Source organism: Pogona vitticeps, chromosome 6 (assembly GCF_051106095.1).
Source record: "Pogona vitticeps strain Pit_001003342236 chromosome 6, PviZW2.1, whole genome shotgun sequence".
NCBI classification, from domain to species: Eukaryota; Metazoa; Chordata; class Lepidosauria; order Squamata; family Agamidae; genus Pogona; species Pogona vitticeps.
Window position 1 is genome coordinate 112626257 of NC_135788.1, and position 17881 is coordinate 112644137.

Sequence of the window (17881 nt, forward strand, 5' to 3'; positions counted from 1 at the left end):
GAGGGGAGGAGGAGGGAGGGAGGGAGGGGCGGGGAGAGGGCGGCCGGATTCCTGGTGGGGAGGGGAAGAAAGGGATCGAGAGAGAGAGAGAGAATATGGGGTAAGTTTGCTTTAGCCGCCGGCCGGCGAGATTTAAAGGGCAAGCACCGGAGGAGGGCACGAGACAGCCCCGTCGTCCCTGGAAGGGCTTCCCCGGGGAGGAAAATCCCCCTCGAGACATTCTATGGGGCGGACTCTCCCGCCCTCCATCGGGATGATGTTTATAGCAGAGTTTGGGGGAGGGGAAGAAGTTCCTTTTTTGGGGGGGGGACTACATCCTCCAGTTGCCCTGGCTGGGGGATGCTGGGAGGTGTAGTCCGGAAAAGGTCTTTCGCCTTGACAAACCGCCCCCCCCCAGGCTTCCAAGTTGGATGCGGAACATGCCGCCCCATCGCGGGAGGAAAATGGGGTTTTTTGGGGGGGGGGGGGAAGGAGCCCAGGAAGGAGGGCCAAGGGCCGCCACCCACGCGAGGGTGAAAGGGGGCAGCGTTAAAGCATTGCAACAGACCGTCGCGGCAACCTGGGCAAAGCTTCACCCCTCCATCCTCTCCTCCTTAATTAAATCAAGATTTTTAAAATTGCATCTCCGCTTTGTGTGTGAGAGTGTGAGTGCTTGTGCAACTTTATCGCACCGGGATTGTCAGGTTTACGGAGCGATATAATCCATAGGGACATATTCGATGGAGGCGCCGAACCCCTTCCTTCCTACTCCCCAAGGGGCGACGGGCCCCCTCGAGAGAAATGGCATCAGCCCTGTGTAGAAAAGAGGAATAAAAATGAAACGACGCTCCTTTTAGAAATGGGGTGGGGAAAATGCACGTAGGGGAGCCAGGATAGACGAGCACAAAAATAAAAGTAGTAGGAGAAAGGACAGAAATTTGTGACATCACATGTAGTATATAGGGATACAGTATATAGGGAGAAGTAGACCCTATATAACAGTACAAGTGCAAAAATATGTGATACCTTTATAGACCACAGATACAAACCGGATGAAGTGGTGTTTTTAATCCGCTCGGGTACTGTAGGATGATTTTTTAGTGATCTATAAAGATATCACATCCTTTACATGTGTGTTTTAGTTTGTACCACGCAGCTACCCGTTATTTCAACATTCCTATAGAACAGTGGTTATACCCCGGCCTTAGGTTCCCCAGATGTTCTTGGACTACAACTCCCAGAAATCCTGGCCAGCACAGCTGGTGGATGAAGGCTTCTGGGAGCTGTAGTTCAAGAGCCTCCGGGGACCCAAGGCTGGGAATCAATGCTATATAAGGTGTGGAGAGAGCAGTTTTTGTCCAGCAGTCTAGCTCTGCAGTTCTAAAATAATACTAGAGAGAGGCAGATGTGTGTTTTTTGACTCCAGCTCTCAGAATTTGATGTGTGAGGAATTCTGGGAGTTGTAGTCCAGAAACACAAACCCACATATCTTTTAGCCAGTGGGCTCATCCACTGAGTTGTACGGCAAGAGTTTCAGGGCAGGTAAAAAGATAATGTCTCTTTATGCAGCACATAGTTAAACTGTGCTATTCAGGGTCCGGCTGAATTACTTTCAAAGAGGAATGGATACATCCCTGGAAGGAAGGACTTCTGAGGGCTACCGAGTTCTCTCTTTCTTCGAAGGCAAGCAAGAAGGTAAACTGGGCTGCAATCCTAAACTGGCATACAAGGGAATTAATTGAGGATTTACGTCAGAGCAAGCAGCATTAGGCACCATCGACAATATCCTCACTCAGCGTAAGGAAACTTCCACAGTGCTCCTTAGAACCCTCTTCCATCAGGTTTCGCCCTCTCTGGTTGCCATCCATCATTCTTTCCTTCTAGCTGAAGAGTGCTGTAACCTTAAGAAAGTATGCCTTTGTTTTTCCTCTTCCCTCCCTGTTCCTTTTCCTTTGGTGTCATGCTTCCACCCACCCCAGTCTGAGATAGAGACTGTCACCATTTTAAAAAGTTGGTGCGAGAGCCTTTCTTCATGCAAAGGGGGGGGGATATAAATAATAATTATGTATTGTCACATCAGTTTCTGACTTACAGCAATGCTCCCAGTATTTTCTAGGTATAAAATACTTAGAAGTGGTTTTCCATTCCCTTGTTTTGGCAACATTGTGGGACTGTGCAGCTTGTTCAAAGTGGCACACAGGTTTCAGGGCATGTAATCTTGTCAGCCACACTCTGCCCTGGTGATCTTGGCTGGCCCCTCTCTTGGAAGGCACATTGGGACTTGAACCCACAACCCCAGGCACTCCTAGGCACCAAGCTGTACCAGCTCTAGAGAAGGAATATCAATCCTATACTGTACTATAAAATCAGAAAGTTCATTGGCCTTAATGGAACTTAACCCCAAATAACTGCATGTAGGACTGCTATTATAGTTTCCAATTTTTGTTCATCACAGAGGACTATGTTGGCTCTTCCATAAGCTACACAATTATTTGTGAGACAACTGTTCAGTAAAATATAATCTTTAGAATTGGTATATGTAAATCTTGTTGAGCTTGAGAAAGTTACAGGAGCACCGTGGATCCTTCTTAGGAATGCTGCATGCAATTGGTCAAACCTCTAGGAATATATTTATAAACTGCAGATTATTTCTGAAAACTATCTGCAATTATTATTTGCATAAATGTTTGTATGACTTAGTACAACTAAAACAACATTCCTACTTCGGTTTTCTTAATCATTCACTGAATGCTGATTAAATTTTTTTTCAAAAAAGTAATAGCGTGTGCATTAAAACCTCCCCCTTTCTGCCCACGCTGTTGCTGTTCCAATCAAAATCAGAAGCTTCCAATGCTTTAAAAGTTTTAAAAACAACAACACAATCTGCCGATCTGATCAGAGATCTCCCGCCTCAGACCCATTGTAGCACCAAGTGACATAATCGGAACTATCTGTGTGCAAGGTTTGCTCTTGAACACAGCAAACTGCAACAGGGACACAGACCAGAAGCTGATAAAAGCTCCTTTTTTGCACTCCCAGAATTTCTCAGCCAGCATAGCCAGAGAAAAGCAAGAAAAACAAAAGGAAGGAAAACAGAAATCCTTATGGGGGGAGTGAAATAATATAAACCAAGGGCAGAACACTCAAATGTCTCAGGCCGAAACGAAGAAACCTGAAACATGGTATTAGGATTTGAATCGATAAGAGATAAGTTTAAACTTCTAAAAATGGAGAATTTAGTCTGCACATCACTGCCCAACTGTGACGAAAACGACAAAAAGGGGATTGGTCACACCCGCTGGTGATGATGATAGGCTAGAACAGGTTGGATGATACAGTCTGACTAACTTGGAAACAACTTGTTACTAACAACTAGTTATTTGTTATTAGTTTCTTCTTTTGCTCACTTTTAGATGGTTCTCAGTGTGAACACACTAAACAGGAGGAGGAAGATCACATTGGTTCAATGTGACTTGTGCTATGGCTCACATTCTTTGGTGAGTGTCAAGGCCACTTCAAGGTGGGTGGCGGCAGTGGAGGGGGTCCTCTTATACTATAGGAAATAAATAAGATCATAGTAGCCTTTAAAAATTAATTCATCATCATCATCATCATCATCATCATCATCATCATAAAGTACCTGACTTGGATAGTTCAATAAGCTGGAGCAGTTGGCTATGAAAACAGAGATAAGGAGTTTAATTTTCCAGGGTGTCTTGTAAAAGTCCCAGAGCACCCCCAGAAGAAGGGTAAAAAAATAAACCACTTCTGAGTACTCTATCTAGGAAAGTGTGGAAAGGGTTGTCATAAATCTGAATTTATGTAGTGGCACGTGACATAACTATTATTGTATTACTAATATAATTTATTAAAACTATTTGTTATTATAAATAAGAAAGGGGCAGATTCTGGTTCTGAGTAGCAATCTCTTAATCTCCCAGGAATAAATTAGATATTGATTCCTCTGCCACGAACACCTCTGAAAGGTTTTAAATAAAATTCTAGAGGCCACCGTGCTAACTCTACAGAATATTAGCACCACACCACAGAGGAGGGCTGACAGTAGTCAACTACAGTAAATCCCATAAATCACCCAGTCCAGCCAGAATTTAAGAACAAACATAAATGGAAACTAAAGGCCATGCAACTGAATGTTCTTTCTATTTCATCATTGCAATTGTGAACTGGAATTTGTCTTCTTCACTGCTTAGAGATGATCCCCATTTTGCGCCATCACAATGTGGAAACCTCCATCCCCCCTCCGGGGTCGAAAGGCAATGTTTTCATTGAAGGCTTCAAATGACATTACTGGGAGTTAACACAACTGGCCTTGAGGGAAGTCATGCCAAATCTCAATAGACCCCTGAACTTCCTGGGTGACTATCCGCTAAAGGCAGCCGATCCCATTTGTCAAGTTGGGAACATCCTTCGTTGCTGGTACGAATGATCAGAAAGTGCAGTGTGTGAAAATGCAAGGGTTGGTTGCAATGAACTGGCACAGAAACAAATTCAGCACTGTGACATAAGCTATGGCCCAGGTTTGGTCTACATCTTTCTCCAGCAGTTTTTTTCCCCTATTGCTGCACCACAAACTGCATTTAAAAGTGAAAGGAGTTTCAGAAACATTTCATCAGATAGGCAGAGAAGGTGAGGCGGTTCAAACAAGTGGCAGGGGAGCCGAGATTGCATTAGGAAGGGACTCTCTCCCTGTGAATGTCTAAATTACCTCTTTAGCTCCCATACCTTGCATCACCTAACTAGAAAATAAAGTTTTGGTGCAACCTGCATATAAGTAACCCAACTTTACAAACACTGCTTACATCACCATAGAGGGAACCAATGTGGTGTAGGTGGACTAAGTATGAGGAAACGGGTAACAACCTCAAACTTGCCTGTGAAGTTCTTGAAGCCACTCATTCTTGTTGTTGTTTACTCGTTAAGTCCTGTCCGACTCTTCGTGACCCCAAGGACCAGAGCACGTCAGGCCCTCCTGTCTTCCACTGCCTCCCGGAGTTGGGTCAAATTCATGTTGGTAACTTCAGTGACCCTGTCCAACCGTCTCATGCTCTGTCGTCCCCTTCTCCTCTTGTCTTTGCACTTTCCCAACATCAGGGTCTTTTCCAGGCAGTCTTGTCTTCTCATGAGATGGCCAAAATATTGGAGCCTCAGCTTCAGGATCTGTCCTTCCAGTGAGCACTCAGGGTTGATTTCCTTCAGAATGGATAGGTTTGTTCTCCTTGCAGTCCAGGGGACTCTCAAGAGCCTCCTCCAGCACCAATCATTCTTACCTTGCCTTACCTCATAGGTTCTTACGAGATCAAAACACCTTCTGGAGCTTCTTATGGGATACAAATGAATGCCTCAGCCTTGCGAGATTGTCCACAAGCACTTCCAAACGATTCATAGCCTGCACTTTGTCTCCTTCATTGAACCTCAGTTAAAGAATGAGCCAATGTCCAGCCTAGCAAAACATTAGCATCCCTGGAGTACTGCTGGATAGCTCAGTGGTTTAGGTCTCTAGTTGCGGAGCCAGAGGTTGGGAGTTTGATTCTCCACTGTGTCTCCTCAACAGCGGCTGGACTCATTCACCCTTCTGGCTCTGCAGTTCTAGGTTGATGACGATGATTTAATCATCACTTGCAGTGCAGAGAACAATGAACAAGTTGGCCAGTATTCATATCCAGCAACATGGAGCTTTGCAGAATTGATTGAACCCCTCCAGACAGCACCTGGCAAGAAATCTCATTTTTTAATACCTCCCCCCAAGGAAAAAAGAAATAAATCTAAGCAAGTGAAGCATCTCAGCAAAGAAACGTCTAAATTTTCTAGCTGCAAGGGTTCCATGTCTGCTTTTTTTCTTTAAAACAGCCAGCCTGGGACAGCAGTGTGAATGGTTACAACCTAATTCAATTTATCATCCCATTTTGTCAACAAATGTCTTGAATTCTGGCTCGGAGACAGGGCGCTTCCAGTTGTCTGTAAATTTGGGAAACAGCCGATGCCACCTAATTCCCCCTCCCCGAAATATCTCCACACGAGAACACACCTGTCGTGGGGTGGAGGGGTGGGAACACACAAACGTAAAAGCAAAAGCAAAATAAAACCATCGGAAAAACCAAAAGGAGAGTTTATAAAAAAAATTTCCAGAAACCATGAAACAGAACCCATAAAAATTTAAAAATAATAAAAATTAACAAAAGCCAACATTTTTATTCCAAACATTTGCTTTAAAGAAAATAAAACCAAAAGGTGGGTGGGTGGATGGGAATCACAATTTAAAAAAAAAACAGGCTCTTCAGACCAAACACTTATTTCATTTTCTCTCTCTCTGTGTGTGTCTCTCTCTTTTCTTCATTTTTTTGGGGATTTTCTTTTGTTTATATAGCAAACAGTTATTGTACAATAACAGAACCCCTGAAATTCAGATCGGAACTTGGCCTCACAGCCCTCCCTCCCCCCAGCCCCCATCTGAACAGTCCCGAGGGGCTGGGATGGAGGGGTGCAGACTGAATACTGTGAAAGACACATTGATCCACACTGGATTTTGCTCCCCAATTTTTTTGTCTTTGCTTCCCACTTTCCAAAGGTCTGAATGGATAGGCAAAGGGGGTGGGGGGAGAGGAGAAAAGCAGGCATGGGCATGATGGACAAAGAAGTGGTGGTGGAGGGGAGTGTGTATGTGGTGGGGCAGAAAGGAAAGGTAATACAGCTTTGGTCCACTAAAATGGGGGAAAGTTCTGTGTGAGCCTCTAGGAGCTCTATTGTTCGGGGTCTTGGGGGAGGAGGAAGAGAAATTCTGGGGGGCTACATCCAGAGAGTGGATGGGATGGAAGATTTTTTTGGGAGGGGCAGTGGAAAATATGTATTTTTGAGTTCTTTGAACCTTCCAGGAGCGATCTGTTTGGATTTCAGAGGCCACCGCCTGGGTATTAATGTGAACTTAGATCTTCTGAGTGGCCGTGGGAAACACATATTATGTACAGGGAGGGGAGCAGAGCAGGAATGGGGGCTCCCACTTCTACTCAAAAGCAAGTGCCTGGCTATGGACACCTCCTCAACTTGGCCCATACTCCCCAGTTCACCATACTGACCTCCCCACAAAGCAGCAATCTATACAGTAACCCACCCTGGGATGATATTGACTTTCTTTTTTTTTCTTCTTCACTGTTTCTGTTTAAACCTGAGGTATTTTTCTTTCCTCTCTCTCTCTCTCTCATTCTTTCTCTCTCTCATCCACCGAGCACAAAAAGAGTTCCTTTAAAACACCACCAACACCCACACCAACCCTAAAATGATATGTCTGAAAGAGCACCTCGTCGCCTGTGGTCAGAGAAGGAAAGGAGAGGCTGGGCCGCCATGACAAAGACAGCAACGGCCCCTTCTGCCATTTTGATGCTACCCTTTTCGTTCTCCTGGATTCCTACCCCCGCCATCAAGCAGTGACGGTGAAACCCAGAGCCTTTGAGGGCCTTTTTGTAGTGTTCAAGAGGAGAAACTGAAAGCAGAGGGTCAAAGCCCGGAGAAGGGCAGGTGGGTAGGATGCAAAGAACAAATTTCTATGCTGGGATCCAACCCACCTTCCTAACTTGCACCACAGTGTTTGTAGATTTGGAGTTTTTGTGTGTGCGTGTGTGGGGGAGTGAACAGGATACAACATTACGGAATGGTAATACAGTACATATTGATGCTGTGCTAAAAGGGAAATTAACATTTCAAGGAAACAGGCCTGCTTATGTTCTCCCCACCCTCCCCATAGAAATACAGAATACAGACTCCCCCACCTCCATCATCACTTCACCCCAAAGTCTCCCCTTCGACTCCTCAAATTTGTAATACTTTCTTAATAGGGCTTTCTAAGGAGTGACAGAGGGCGGAGGCAAGTCCTATATGGAAATAAACTCCAGACAGGGTGGTAAGTGGTGGGGTGGGGTGGTGGAAAGTTAAGATCCCTTGGCCCTCTTTGGCTAATGGCGTGAGAGGGAAGGATTTTCCTTTAATAAGAAAAGTGAAAAACAAAATAAAAAAGACAAACAAGTAAACAGAACCCATTTTCTTAAAAAAAAAAAAGATTAAAAAAAGAGCACCCAACAGAACGTGTTTAAAAAAACAAACAAACACACACTGAAAAACTCGCCTCCAATTCCATGACCTATCGCTGCGGTTTCTTCTTCTTCTTCAAGTAATGCTTTAGTAATAAATGAACGTTCAAGTATATATTAAAAGAAAAAGTTATGGTTACCAGTTTGAAAGCCAGCCTCATACCATGCCCCCTCCCTCCCAATACAGACGCAGGTTTGATGTGCCAAGTACTCTCTGATCGTCCCAAAGAGAGACACCGGGAGGGGAGACAAGACAGAGAAGTGGAAAGGGGGGGGGGAGGCCTTTGGCGGATGGGTGGAGGGGACAAGATATAGGAAATCTTTGTAGTAAGACAGGTGGAGGACTCTAGGCTGTAAGGACTCCAGAGAATCTCCTCCAGCTCAAGGATGCATTCACCCCACCAAACCTAACCCCCATGGTTTCTAGTAAGACAGTAAGAAACCCAAGTACGGAGGGAGGTGAGGACGATAAACAGAAGAAGGTGGGAGTGAACTAGGCTCACTGGGCACCTTTAAGAAGGTATTAATTGCCTCTCCCCGGTCCCTAAAATGGCATATATGAAGGATGAGAAGAAGAGCTGTAGCATCCATGTCATCATCCCACCTCCATCGGCAAGAAGCCAATAATGGGCACAAGTTCAGTTCGGAACATTCTTCTTGTGCCTTTTTTTCTATAGTGTTTTTCTTCCCAAGCCTTTTACAAAAGAGAGAGAGAGAGAGAGAGAGAGAGAAGCAGACATACATGCTTCTAAAAAGGAGGAAAGGTTCAAGTTTGAAACCAGGGGGAGAAGGGCAATCAGAATTAAGACGAGGCTGGCTCATCCCCAACCCAACGTGTGCAGGTTCGTGCCGGGGAAAACACAACTCTATGGTCCCTTCCCACCATTTCCAAAAAAGTGGTCATTAAAGCTTATGGATCAAAGGGAGAGAGAGAAGGTGATGAGGAGGAGGGTAGAGAATGAGCCACATCAGTTCTCTGAAGACGGGAGCAAGGGGGTGGAGGAAACAAAGAAAAAGTACGATATGCGGAACCTGACGACAGCTCCCACCCTGTTTGCTTCTAGTCAAAGGAGAGTTTGATACAGAGTCTTTACCCATACATACCACCCCTGAGAGAGAGGCTTGAAAGAGGGGGGTAAGGGAGAAAATTAAAGAGAAGTCTTAGAAGATGGGGCTAGGAATGCTGCTGGAGCGAAATTATCAGTACAGGTTCCCACAGAAAATGGAAGGAAAAGTGCAGAAGAGAGAGTGTGCAGGTGTAGACAGGGATGTCAAGGTGTGCACGCATGTGGAGGGGCAGGAAGAGAAGGTAATATCTGTGGCACGCATGTTCAGATGCATGTGCTAGAATTCACAGTAGCTGCCATTTCTTTTCTCCTCTGACCCGCTTTTCCCACCTCTTCCAGCCTGAGGGAAGGGGTTCCTCACACTCCTTTTACAGCATGACTCCTTTTCATAGGGTCGAGGAGTTTTGCCTCATAACTTTTTTGCAGGGTAAATACGGGTCGGGCTGCAGTTTATTTTGTGCAGCTCAAGGACCTGTGAAAACAGGCCGTTGGAGGACTCTTACACATGCAGGAGGAGGTGGTGGTAGGATAGACCATACCACTTCATACCACAGAAAGAGAAAGTGCATGTGGTGGTTGTTTTTTCCCCCCTGTCTTTCTCACACATATGTGACTTCATTTTCTCCTCCACATCTTTCCTCAGAAGAGGTTCCCTGCTCGTTCTCAATAAATACAGAGAGTTTGAGTGTCACAATCTTCCTCGTGGGCTAATTTACTCAGTCAGGAAGGCTTACAAAAATGTGTGCATGTAAACAGGCAATGGGGTGTGTATACCCACATATGCCCCTGCAGTCTGAAGTGGTACTTGGAGCGAGGCAATGTTCAGGGTGGCAAAAAAGACTGTTCTGCTCACAGTCGCCAAGTTAAGCAGCTGTCCCATAGAGATGCAAGGGCCACCACAGGCAGAACAGAAGGGACTGAACACCTGCCTTATGCCTGTCTACACACACGCCTGACATAAGCAACCCCAGAGGGATAAAAGAGGAACATGGACAGTCAGAGGTGTTTCTGAGCTACACCCCCCTCCATGCACCATGCTACATCTGCAGCGGAGGCTTCTGGATGTGCACCCCACAAATGGACGTGAATGGAATGAAGAGGTACGAACGGGACAGGAACGACAGACGGGAGGTCAAGTGAAGGGTGGGGCTGAACATTCATCAGAGAGCCCGGTCATGCATGTGGCTTGCATGTGCGCATGGATGAAGGTTTTGTACGTAAACAATATAGCAGCGGTCGCAGCGTACATACAAACCGTAGAGCGTGTACGTTACTCCTTTTGGTGTCTGAGATTAATTTGTGCGCATGTGAGGCACACGGGTCGAGATTCACAGGTGGGCCCAAGCCCACCTGCACATTCAGATCAGCTGGGGTGGAGGGTCGAAAGGTGGGAGATGGAGGAGGATTGTGTACGACGCAGCGAGCCCACCTTTTAGGAGCACCTGGGGAGCTGAACCCCACGCATAGGTGGCAACTCAAAAGTCTGAAACAGGAAAAGAGGTGTGGGCATGGGTGGATGGGTGGAATCTCAGTGGGTGTGTTTAAGCGAGGTAGGGCAGGTCACCGTTTGTATCAGCTGCCGAGGCCCCCATCCCCACCCCTTTTTAAAAAATGCACCAAAAATGAACATTTGTGGAGGGTGGGGGAGGGAAGGGCAGACAGTCATACAGACAGGCAGACACGCACACATTTTAAAAATCATAAAGGCAGCATGTGTGTGAGGGGGGAGGGAGAGTGTTTAGGAGTGCACATTGGCATTGGGGGGGGTGTTGGCGGTGGGGGGGGAGGAAACGGGATGAGAAAAATAATAATCTGATACCATACAAATAAGCTGCCTTCCTCCTGAGCCAGCGTTTCAAGGCGGAGTGCCAGCTTCCCACCCCCACCCCAAGAGAGAGCGTGGTACCAACTGTGGCACAGGCCGATTTTCTTTTTCTAGAGGGGGGGGAGGAGGGAATGGGATGACGCAGTGCATGGTGAGCGGAATACGCCTTCCCCCAACATTGTAAAGCGACCAGGCTACCTCGGGCCCCACTTACTCCATGGCTCGGTCCTGGAACAAGGGGGGGGGGGTTTGGAGTGAAAGGCAACCTGCCCCCTGTGGCAGGCCAGGCGAAGGGGAGGGAGGGCACAACCCCCCTCACCCTCTTTTGCTGCGCACACATCGGGGGGAGGGTGGAGACGCCATATTCCGGTTCAGTGCATGGCTTTAAGTAAAAAGGTTCTCTCAGAGTCCGTGTGTCCAGCTGTCGGATCGGTGAGGCAAAAGTCTTCCTGCGCCTCCACCCCAGAGCGGGTATTAGCTGTCCTTCAGCAACAATTTCTCCTCGGGGCAACGGAAAAGAGGCACGGAGCCAGGAGCGGGAGGCGCCGAGGCCCTGTTGGAAACCGAGTCCTCGGCAAAGCGGGCGCAGGCCTCCGGGGTGACGTGGTGGCAAGAGCGGAGGTCGATTCGGGAAAGGCGTGGGCAGCGGCGGAAAAGGGGCAGACACTGATCCGTCAGCCGGTTACATCCTGTAAGTGGTGGAGGAGAGGACAAAGTTGGCCAAAGTTTTCCCCACTGTAGACAGCAACAAATGTATTGATTAACTGATTGATTTATCATCCCATTAGTTTTACAGCACACAACTTTCATTTGAGGATGGGTGCCTCAAACTCTAAAGAAAGCAAAAAAGCAAAGTGTTACTTACTGCATTTTTCCATGTATAAGACTACACTTTTGTCTAAAATCTTTAGACTAAAAATCGAGGGTCATCTTATACATGGAAGTAAGCTGAGGAGAGAACAAAAACAAGTGGAGGGGAAAGCAGGGATCAAAGCTATCCTGCAGCGCTTTGATCCCTTTCCCCCCCCACCCTTGCTAAACCCCACTTAGATTTCTTAATTCTGGATTAGAAAAGTGGGGGGCGTCTTATACACTGAAAAATATGTAATTATGCAGGCTACACGTTGCTCTCCACTGGCGAACTGGGTACTCCATTTACTGAAGGATGGAAGACAGACTCTGTCTCAAGCCAGCTGCCTCAGCCCATGGGAACTGAAATTGGGTCCTCCTGAGCAGAGTCTTGCTGCAGAACTGCAGTTTATCCACTGTGTCACCAAGCTCACATCATTGATCTAGAAAACCATGGTAATGGTAATCGTCATGGCAGAGTGAAAGTAAATTCACTGCATCCTCACAAAGCTATGATTCCCACGTTTTTGGGGGTGGGGTGGGAGAGGGAAGTCATTAACAGTTAAACCTTTATAAAACCAATATAGACTTGTAGAGCTAAAACACCAGGTCCTTTTCTAGCTGCGTTTATACTCTAGCCCAATTATGAGAAGTCATCCTTTCCTCTTTGAGAGCAACAACTGGAGGTAGAGCTCAGGGGAGATTATAAACAACATGACTGATATAAATTTAGGAATCCTGATTCACTGTAGATCAGGCCAGGATGGAGACTCGCCTCCCATAACTGGGAGAAAAGCAGTACAGAAATGCAATCAATACATTACATAAATAAGCCTACCTAGAGATGGGACTAAAAATGGCTTTCTGGGAGAAGGTTCCCCTCCGTTACTCACCAGCAAGGTTGAGCTCAGCGAGGGTCTCTCGGAGCGGGGAGTTAGCAGCGGTCAGCAGGTTAACAGACTGGTCGCCTACGTGGTTGCAGTGGCTCAGATCCAGTTTGGCAAGCTGAGGGGTGTGCCGGATCACCAAGCGCAGCGACGAGTCTGTGATGTCGAGCCCAGAGAGCCGCAGCTCAGAAACATTCTGGAGCCGGCCCCGGCTGTCAGTCTGACCTGGAGGGTTGGGAAGAAAGGTCGACGCGCAAATGAGGCAAGGCCACCCATCAGCAAGACGTTGGCCTCCAGCCCTGCTTTGGGAAGCAGAATGAATCTGGCAACTGCCATTAAAAGGTACCCGAGTAGTAGCCGTGCTGGCTTTTAATATATGTGCTGATTCAGCCCAATATTCAGACTGAAAATAGAGTTCAAGGCAGGTAATACTGAAATTGTTGTAGTTACATGCCATCAAGCCAGAACCAACTTATAGTGACTCTAATAGGACTTTCAAAGTAAATGAGATATTCACGGAGTGATTTTGCCAGTTCCATATCCCCTGTGCGCTTCCATAGTTGAGTGGGGATTTGAACCCAGGCCTCCATCACTCTATCTCCTATACTGGGTATCTAATACTGAAATACAAGTACTATGATAAATTCATGATTAAAATCTGAGCTTGGTAAAGTTACTGTATGCCAGCTCTCAAAACTCCTGCTGGCAGCTGTACATAAAATTAAAAATGTACCAGCTTTTACTGGATTCAGCCTACTTCACAGCAAGAAAACAGCTTCAACGGCGAAATGTCATGTTCAAAAATTTAAAGAGGGTGTCCTGCAGCAGGGGACCCAAGTGGAAGTGATCCCAGGGGGGAAGACCAAGCACGCCGTTGCATCGATGACAACACCATCGTGCAGGTCAGGAACAGGCAACTTGTGGCTGCTTCCCTACTGTTGGACCACAGTTCCCATAATTCCAAATAGAGCTGTGCAGATTTGGGCTTTGAGACTACAACTCCCAGAATTCCCCAAGAAGTTAAGAAAACCCACAAATCTGCATAGCGCTATGGCGAAACTCCTTTAAAAAAATCTGTTATGCTATTCATCTTACAAACATTAATCCATCATAATACAGGTAAATCTTTAACAAAGGTACAACCCAAGCATGCCTTGCACTTGTACTTTAAATATTTTGAATACAAGCACTAACCCCAAGTCGTTGGCTATGTTGCCTGGGGCTGACGAGGCTTACAATCCAGGAACATCTTGAAACTGCCAGGTTCCCTGCCCCAAACAAAAGACGGAGACCCAACCATCACCTGCTTCGTGGGAGGAAATGTCCCAAAAGCTAATGATGTGACAGACTGGTTGCAATTCTCAACCAGTTTATTTTTTCACAATCCCAGGAAAGTGGAAAAAACTAGGAAAGGTGATGAGGCTTCTTAGCAGACCACTGTATTCTTCAGCCTAACTAATTAAGCAGGCCAAGTCTAACAAAAGTGGCTACTGCCACGCAGAGCTTGGAGAAATTATTTATTGAGACTACGGACATCCAAATCCTTCCAACCAAACCTAATGTTCTTTTTGGCTTCAGGAGCAGAAACATTAAGAACTGGCCAGGGATAGTGGGAACTGGCTGAGGATTCTGGGCACTGTAGTCTAGAAAATAAAATTTGCAAGCTCTGAGCAAATGCAACCCAGCCTTCCTCTGGGCAACAGAGGGGAAAACGTTAAGAAATTACTTCAAGGCAAAGAAGCGGCATGCATCTATGTCTGACATCCTAGAGGATTCCGAGGGGTGGGGAGAAGACGGCAAACAACTCCTTCCTTTTAGACCGAAGAGCAAAAAGAATCCACCACAAACTCTTCTTCAATTCATTTTTTACCTGGCTTGGCATCTGTGGCAGGCAACAGCAGCTCACGGAGGTGGGAGTCCTTGACATCCTCAATCCAGCGTAAATCCAGAAGCCGCAGGGAAGGGAAGTTGGCTGTGCTGAGTGCCGACACAGAGCACCAGGAGCAACCTGTCAGGATGAGCTCTTTAAGGCCTGTACAGAATGAAGAGAGATGAAACTAGGAGGGCCTGGGAAAGAACCTCACAGATTACGACACCCACCCATGAGAGGCCACCCATCTGCAATCCGTATTCTCCCTCCCAGTGATTCTTCTCTTAAGTTTCAATTTCCCATTTTAACCCACGGAAAGCTTCCTGACTCTCTCTCTCTCTCTCTCTCTCTCTCTCTCAAATCAAGTGGATCAAACATTGGAGAGTGGGAAAAGAAATGAGTACATGTCTCTCCTTTGCTTCTATGGGGCTCTTGGGATGTTGGCTGTGGCATCCGATCCTTGGCAGCTGTCCACCCAACGGGACTGTCTCCTGCTTCTGTTCCCAAATGGCACAATGACTAGATGGCCCTTGGGATTTATTCTAACTGTACAATTGTACACTTCTGTGATTCCAGCCCCTAGTTTCTCCTGAGTGTGGTACTGTTGTTGTTTAGTTGTTAAGTCGTGTCCGACTCTTCGTGACCTCATGGACCAGAACACGTCAGGCCCTCCTGTCTTCCACTGCCTCCCGGAGTTGGGTCAAATTCATGTTGGTCGCTTTGATGATACCGTCCAACCATCTCGTCCTCTGTCGTCCCCTTTTCCTCTTGCCTTCACACTTTCCCAACATCAGGGTATTTTCCAGGGAGTCTTCTCATGAGATGGCCAAAGTATTGGAGCCTCAGCTTCAGGATCTGTCCTTCCAGTGGGCGCTCAGGGTTGATTTCCTTCAGAATGGATAGGTCTGTTCTCCTTGCAGTCCAGGGGACTCTCAAGAGTCTCATCCAGCACTAAAATTAAAAAGCATTAATTCTTCAGCGTTCAGCCTTGTTTATGGTCCAACTCTCAACTCCCATAAATTGCTACTGGATAAACCATAGCCTTGACTATGGCAAGCTGATGTCTCTGGTTTTTAAGATGCTGTCAAGGTTTCTCATCACTTTCCTCCCAAGAAGCAGGCGTCTTTTAATCTGGTGGCTGCTGTCACTATCTGCAGTAATCACGGAGCCCAAGAAGGCAAAATCTGTCACTGTCTCCATATGTTCCCCTTCTATTTGCCAGGAGGTGACGGGGTCAGTGGCCGTGATCTTAGTTTTTTTAATGTTGAGCTCAGACCATTTCTGGCGCTCTCCTCTTTCACCCTCATTAAGAGGTTCTTTAATTCCTCCTCACTTTCTGCCACCAGAGTGGTATCATCTGCATATTTGAGGTTGTTGATATTTCTTCCGGCAATCTTAATTCCGGCTTGGGATTCATCCAGTCCAGACTTTCGCATGATGTATTCTGCATGTAAGTTAAATAAGCAGGGAGACAATATACAGCTTTGTCATACTCCTTTCACAATTTTGAACCAATCAGTTGTTCCATATCCAGTTCTAAATGTTGCTTCCTGTCCCACATATAGATTTCTCAGGAGATACATAAGGTGGTCAGGCACTTCCACTTCTTTAAGAACTTGCCATAGTTTGCTGTGGTTCACACAGTCAAAGGCTTTTGCATAGTCAATGAAGCAGAAGTAGATGTTTTTCTGGAACTCTCTGGCTTTCTCCATAATCCAGCGCATGTTAGCAATTTGGTCTCGAGTTCCTCTGCCCCTTCGAAATCCAGCTTGTACTTCTGGGAGTTTTCGGTCCACATACTGCTGAAACCTGCCTTGGAGGATTTTGAGCATAACCTTGCTAGTGTGTGAAATGAGTGCAACTGTACGGTAGTTGGAGCATTCTTTGGCACTGGCCTTCTTTGGGACTGGGATGTAGACTGATCTTTTCCAATCCTCTGGCCACTGCTGAGTTTTCCAAACTTGCTGGCATATGGAGTGTAGCACCTTAACAGCATTATTGTTTAAGATTTTAAATAGTTCAATTGGAATGCCATCACCTCCACTGGCCTTGTTGTTAGACAACCTTTCTAAGGCCCACTTGACTTCACTCTCCAGGATGTCTGGCTCAAGTCAGCAGCCACACTATCTGGGTTGTCCAGGACATCACGATCTTTCTGGTAGAATTCCTCTGTGTATTCTTGCCACCTCCCATTTTTGTCCTTTATCATGTCCATCTTTGCGCGAAATGTTCCTTTAATCTCTCCAATTTTTTGAACAGATCTCTGGTTTTTCCCTTTCTATTATTTTCCTCTATTTATTTGCATTGTTCATTTAAGAAGGCCCTCTTGTCTCTGCTTGCTATTCTTTGGAAGTCAGAATTCAATTTTCTGTAACTTTTCCTATCTCCCTTGCATTTTGTTTCCCTTATCATCTCTGCTATTTGTAAGGCCTCACTGGACAACCACTTTGCTTTCTTGCCTTTCCTTTTCTTTGGGATGGTTTTTTGTTGCGCCTCCTGTACAATGTTACGAGCCTCCATCCACAGTTTTTTAAGAACTCTGTCCACCAAATCTAGCTCCTTAAATCTGTTCTTCACTTCCACTGTGTATTCATAAGGGATTTGGTTTAGATTATACCTGACTAGCCCAGTGGTTTTTCCCATTTTCTTCAGTTTAAGCTTGAGTTTTGCTATGAGAAGCTGATGATCAGAGCTACAATCAGCTCCAGGTCTTGTTTTTGCTGACTGTATACAGCTTCTCCATCTTTAGCTGCAGAGAATATAATCAATTTGATTTTGATATTGCCCGTCTGGTGATGTCCATGTGTAGAGTCGCCTCTTGTGTTGTTGGAAAAGAGTGTTTGTGATGACCAGCTTATTCTCTTGACAAAACTCTATTAGCCTTTGCCCTGCTTCGTTTTGAAATCCAAAGCAAAACTTTCCTGTTGTTCCTTTTTTCTCTTGACTCCCTACTTTGGCATTCCAGTCACCTATAATGAGAAGAACATCTTTCTTTGGTGTCAGTTCTAGAAGGTGTTGTAAGTCTTCATAAAATTGGTCAATTTCAGCCTCTTTAGCATCGGTGGTTGGTGCATAAACCTGGATTACTGTGATGTTGAAAGGTCTGCCTTGGATTCATATTGAAATCATTCTATCATTTTTGAGATTGTATCCCATTACAGCTTTTCCAACTCTTTTGTTGACTATGAGGGCTACTCCATTTCTTCTACGGGGTTCTTGCCCACAATAATAGATATGGTAATTGTTTGAATTGAATTTGCCCATTCCCGTCCATTAGTTCACTGACGCCCAGGATGTCGATGTTT

At 45.9% G+C, this 17881-nt stretch overlaps 1 protein-coding gene and 1 long non-coding RNA gene across 2 annotated transcripts in view; one reads left to right on the forward strand and one right to left on the reverse strand.

Annotated features, from left to right (window-relative positions):
- Positions 1–41: 41 nt before the first annotated feature.
- LOC140701337 (uncharacterized) lies at positions 42–7325 on the forward strand. The gene is made up of 2 exons (XR_012080278.2): positions 42–100; positions 3393–7325. It is a non-coding gene; the product is annotated as an uncharacterized LOC140701337 (long non-coding RNA).
- The window catches only part of FBXL19 (F-box and leucine rich repeat protein 19), a 28156-nt gene continuing 16444 nt past the window's right edge, over positions 6170–17881 (reverse strand). Inside the window, exons 9-11 of the mRNA XM_078377119.1 lie at positions 14577–14738; positions 12713–12931; positions 6170–11659 (exon numbers count right to left, since the gene is read on the reverse strand). Coding sequence (XP_078233245.1) covers positions 11445–11659; positions 12713–12931; positions 14577–14738 — 596 coding nt within the window. The 3' untranslated portion in view covers positions 6170–11444. The remainder of the gene's footprint in view (positions 11660–12712; positions 12932–14576; positions 14739–17881) is intronic.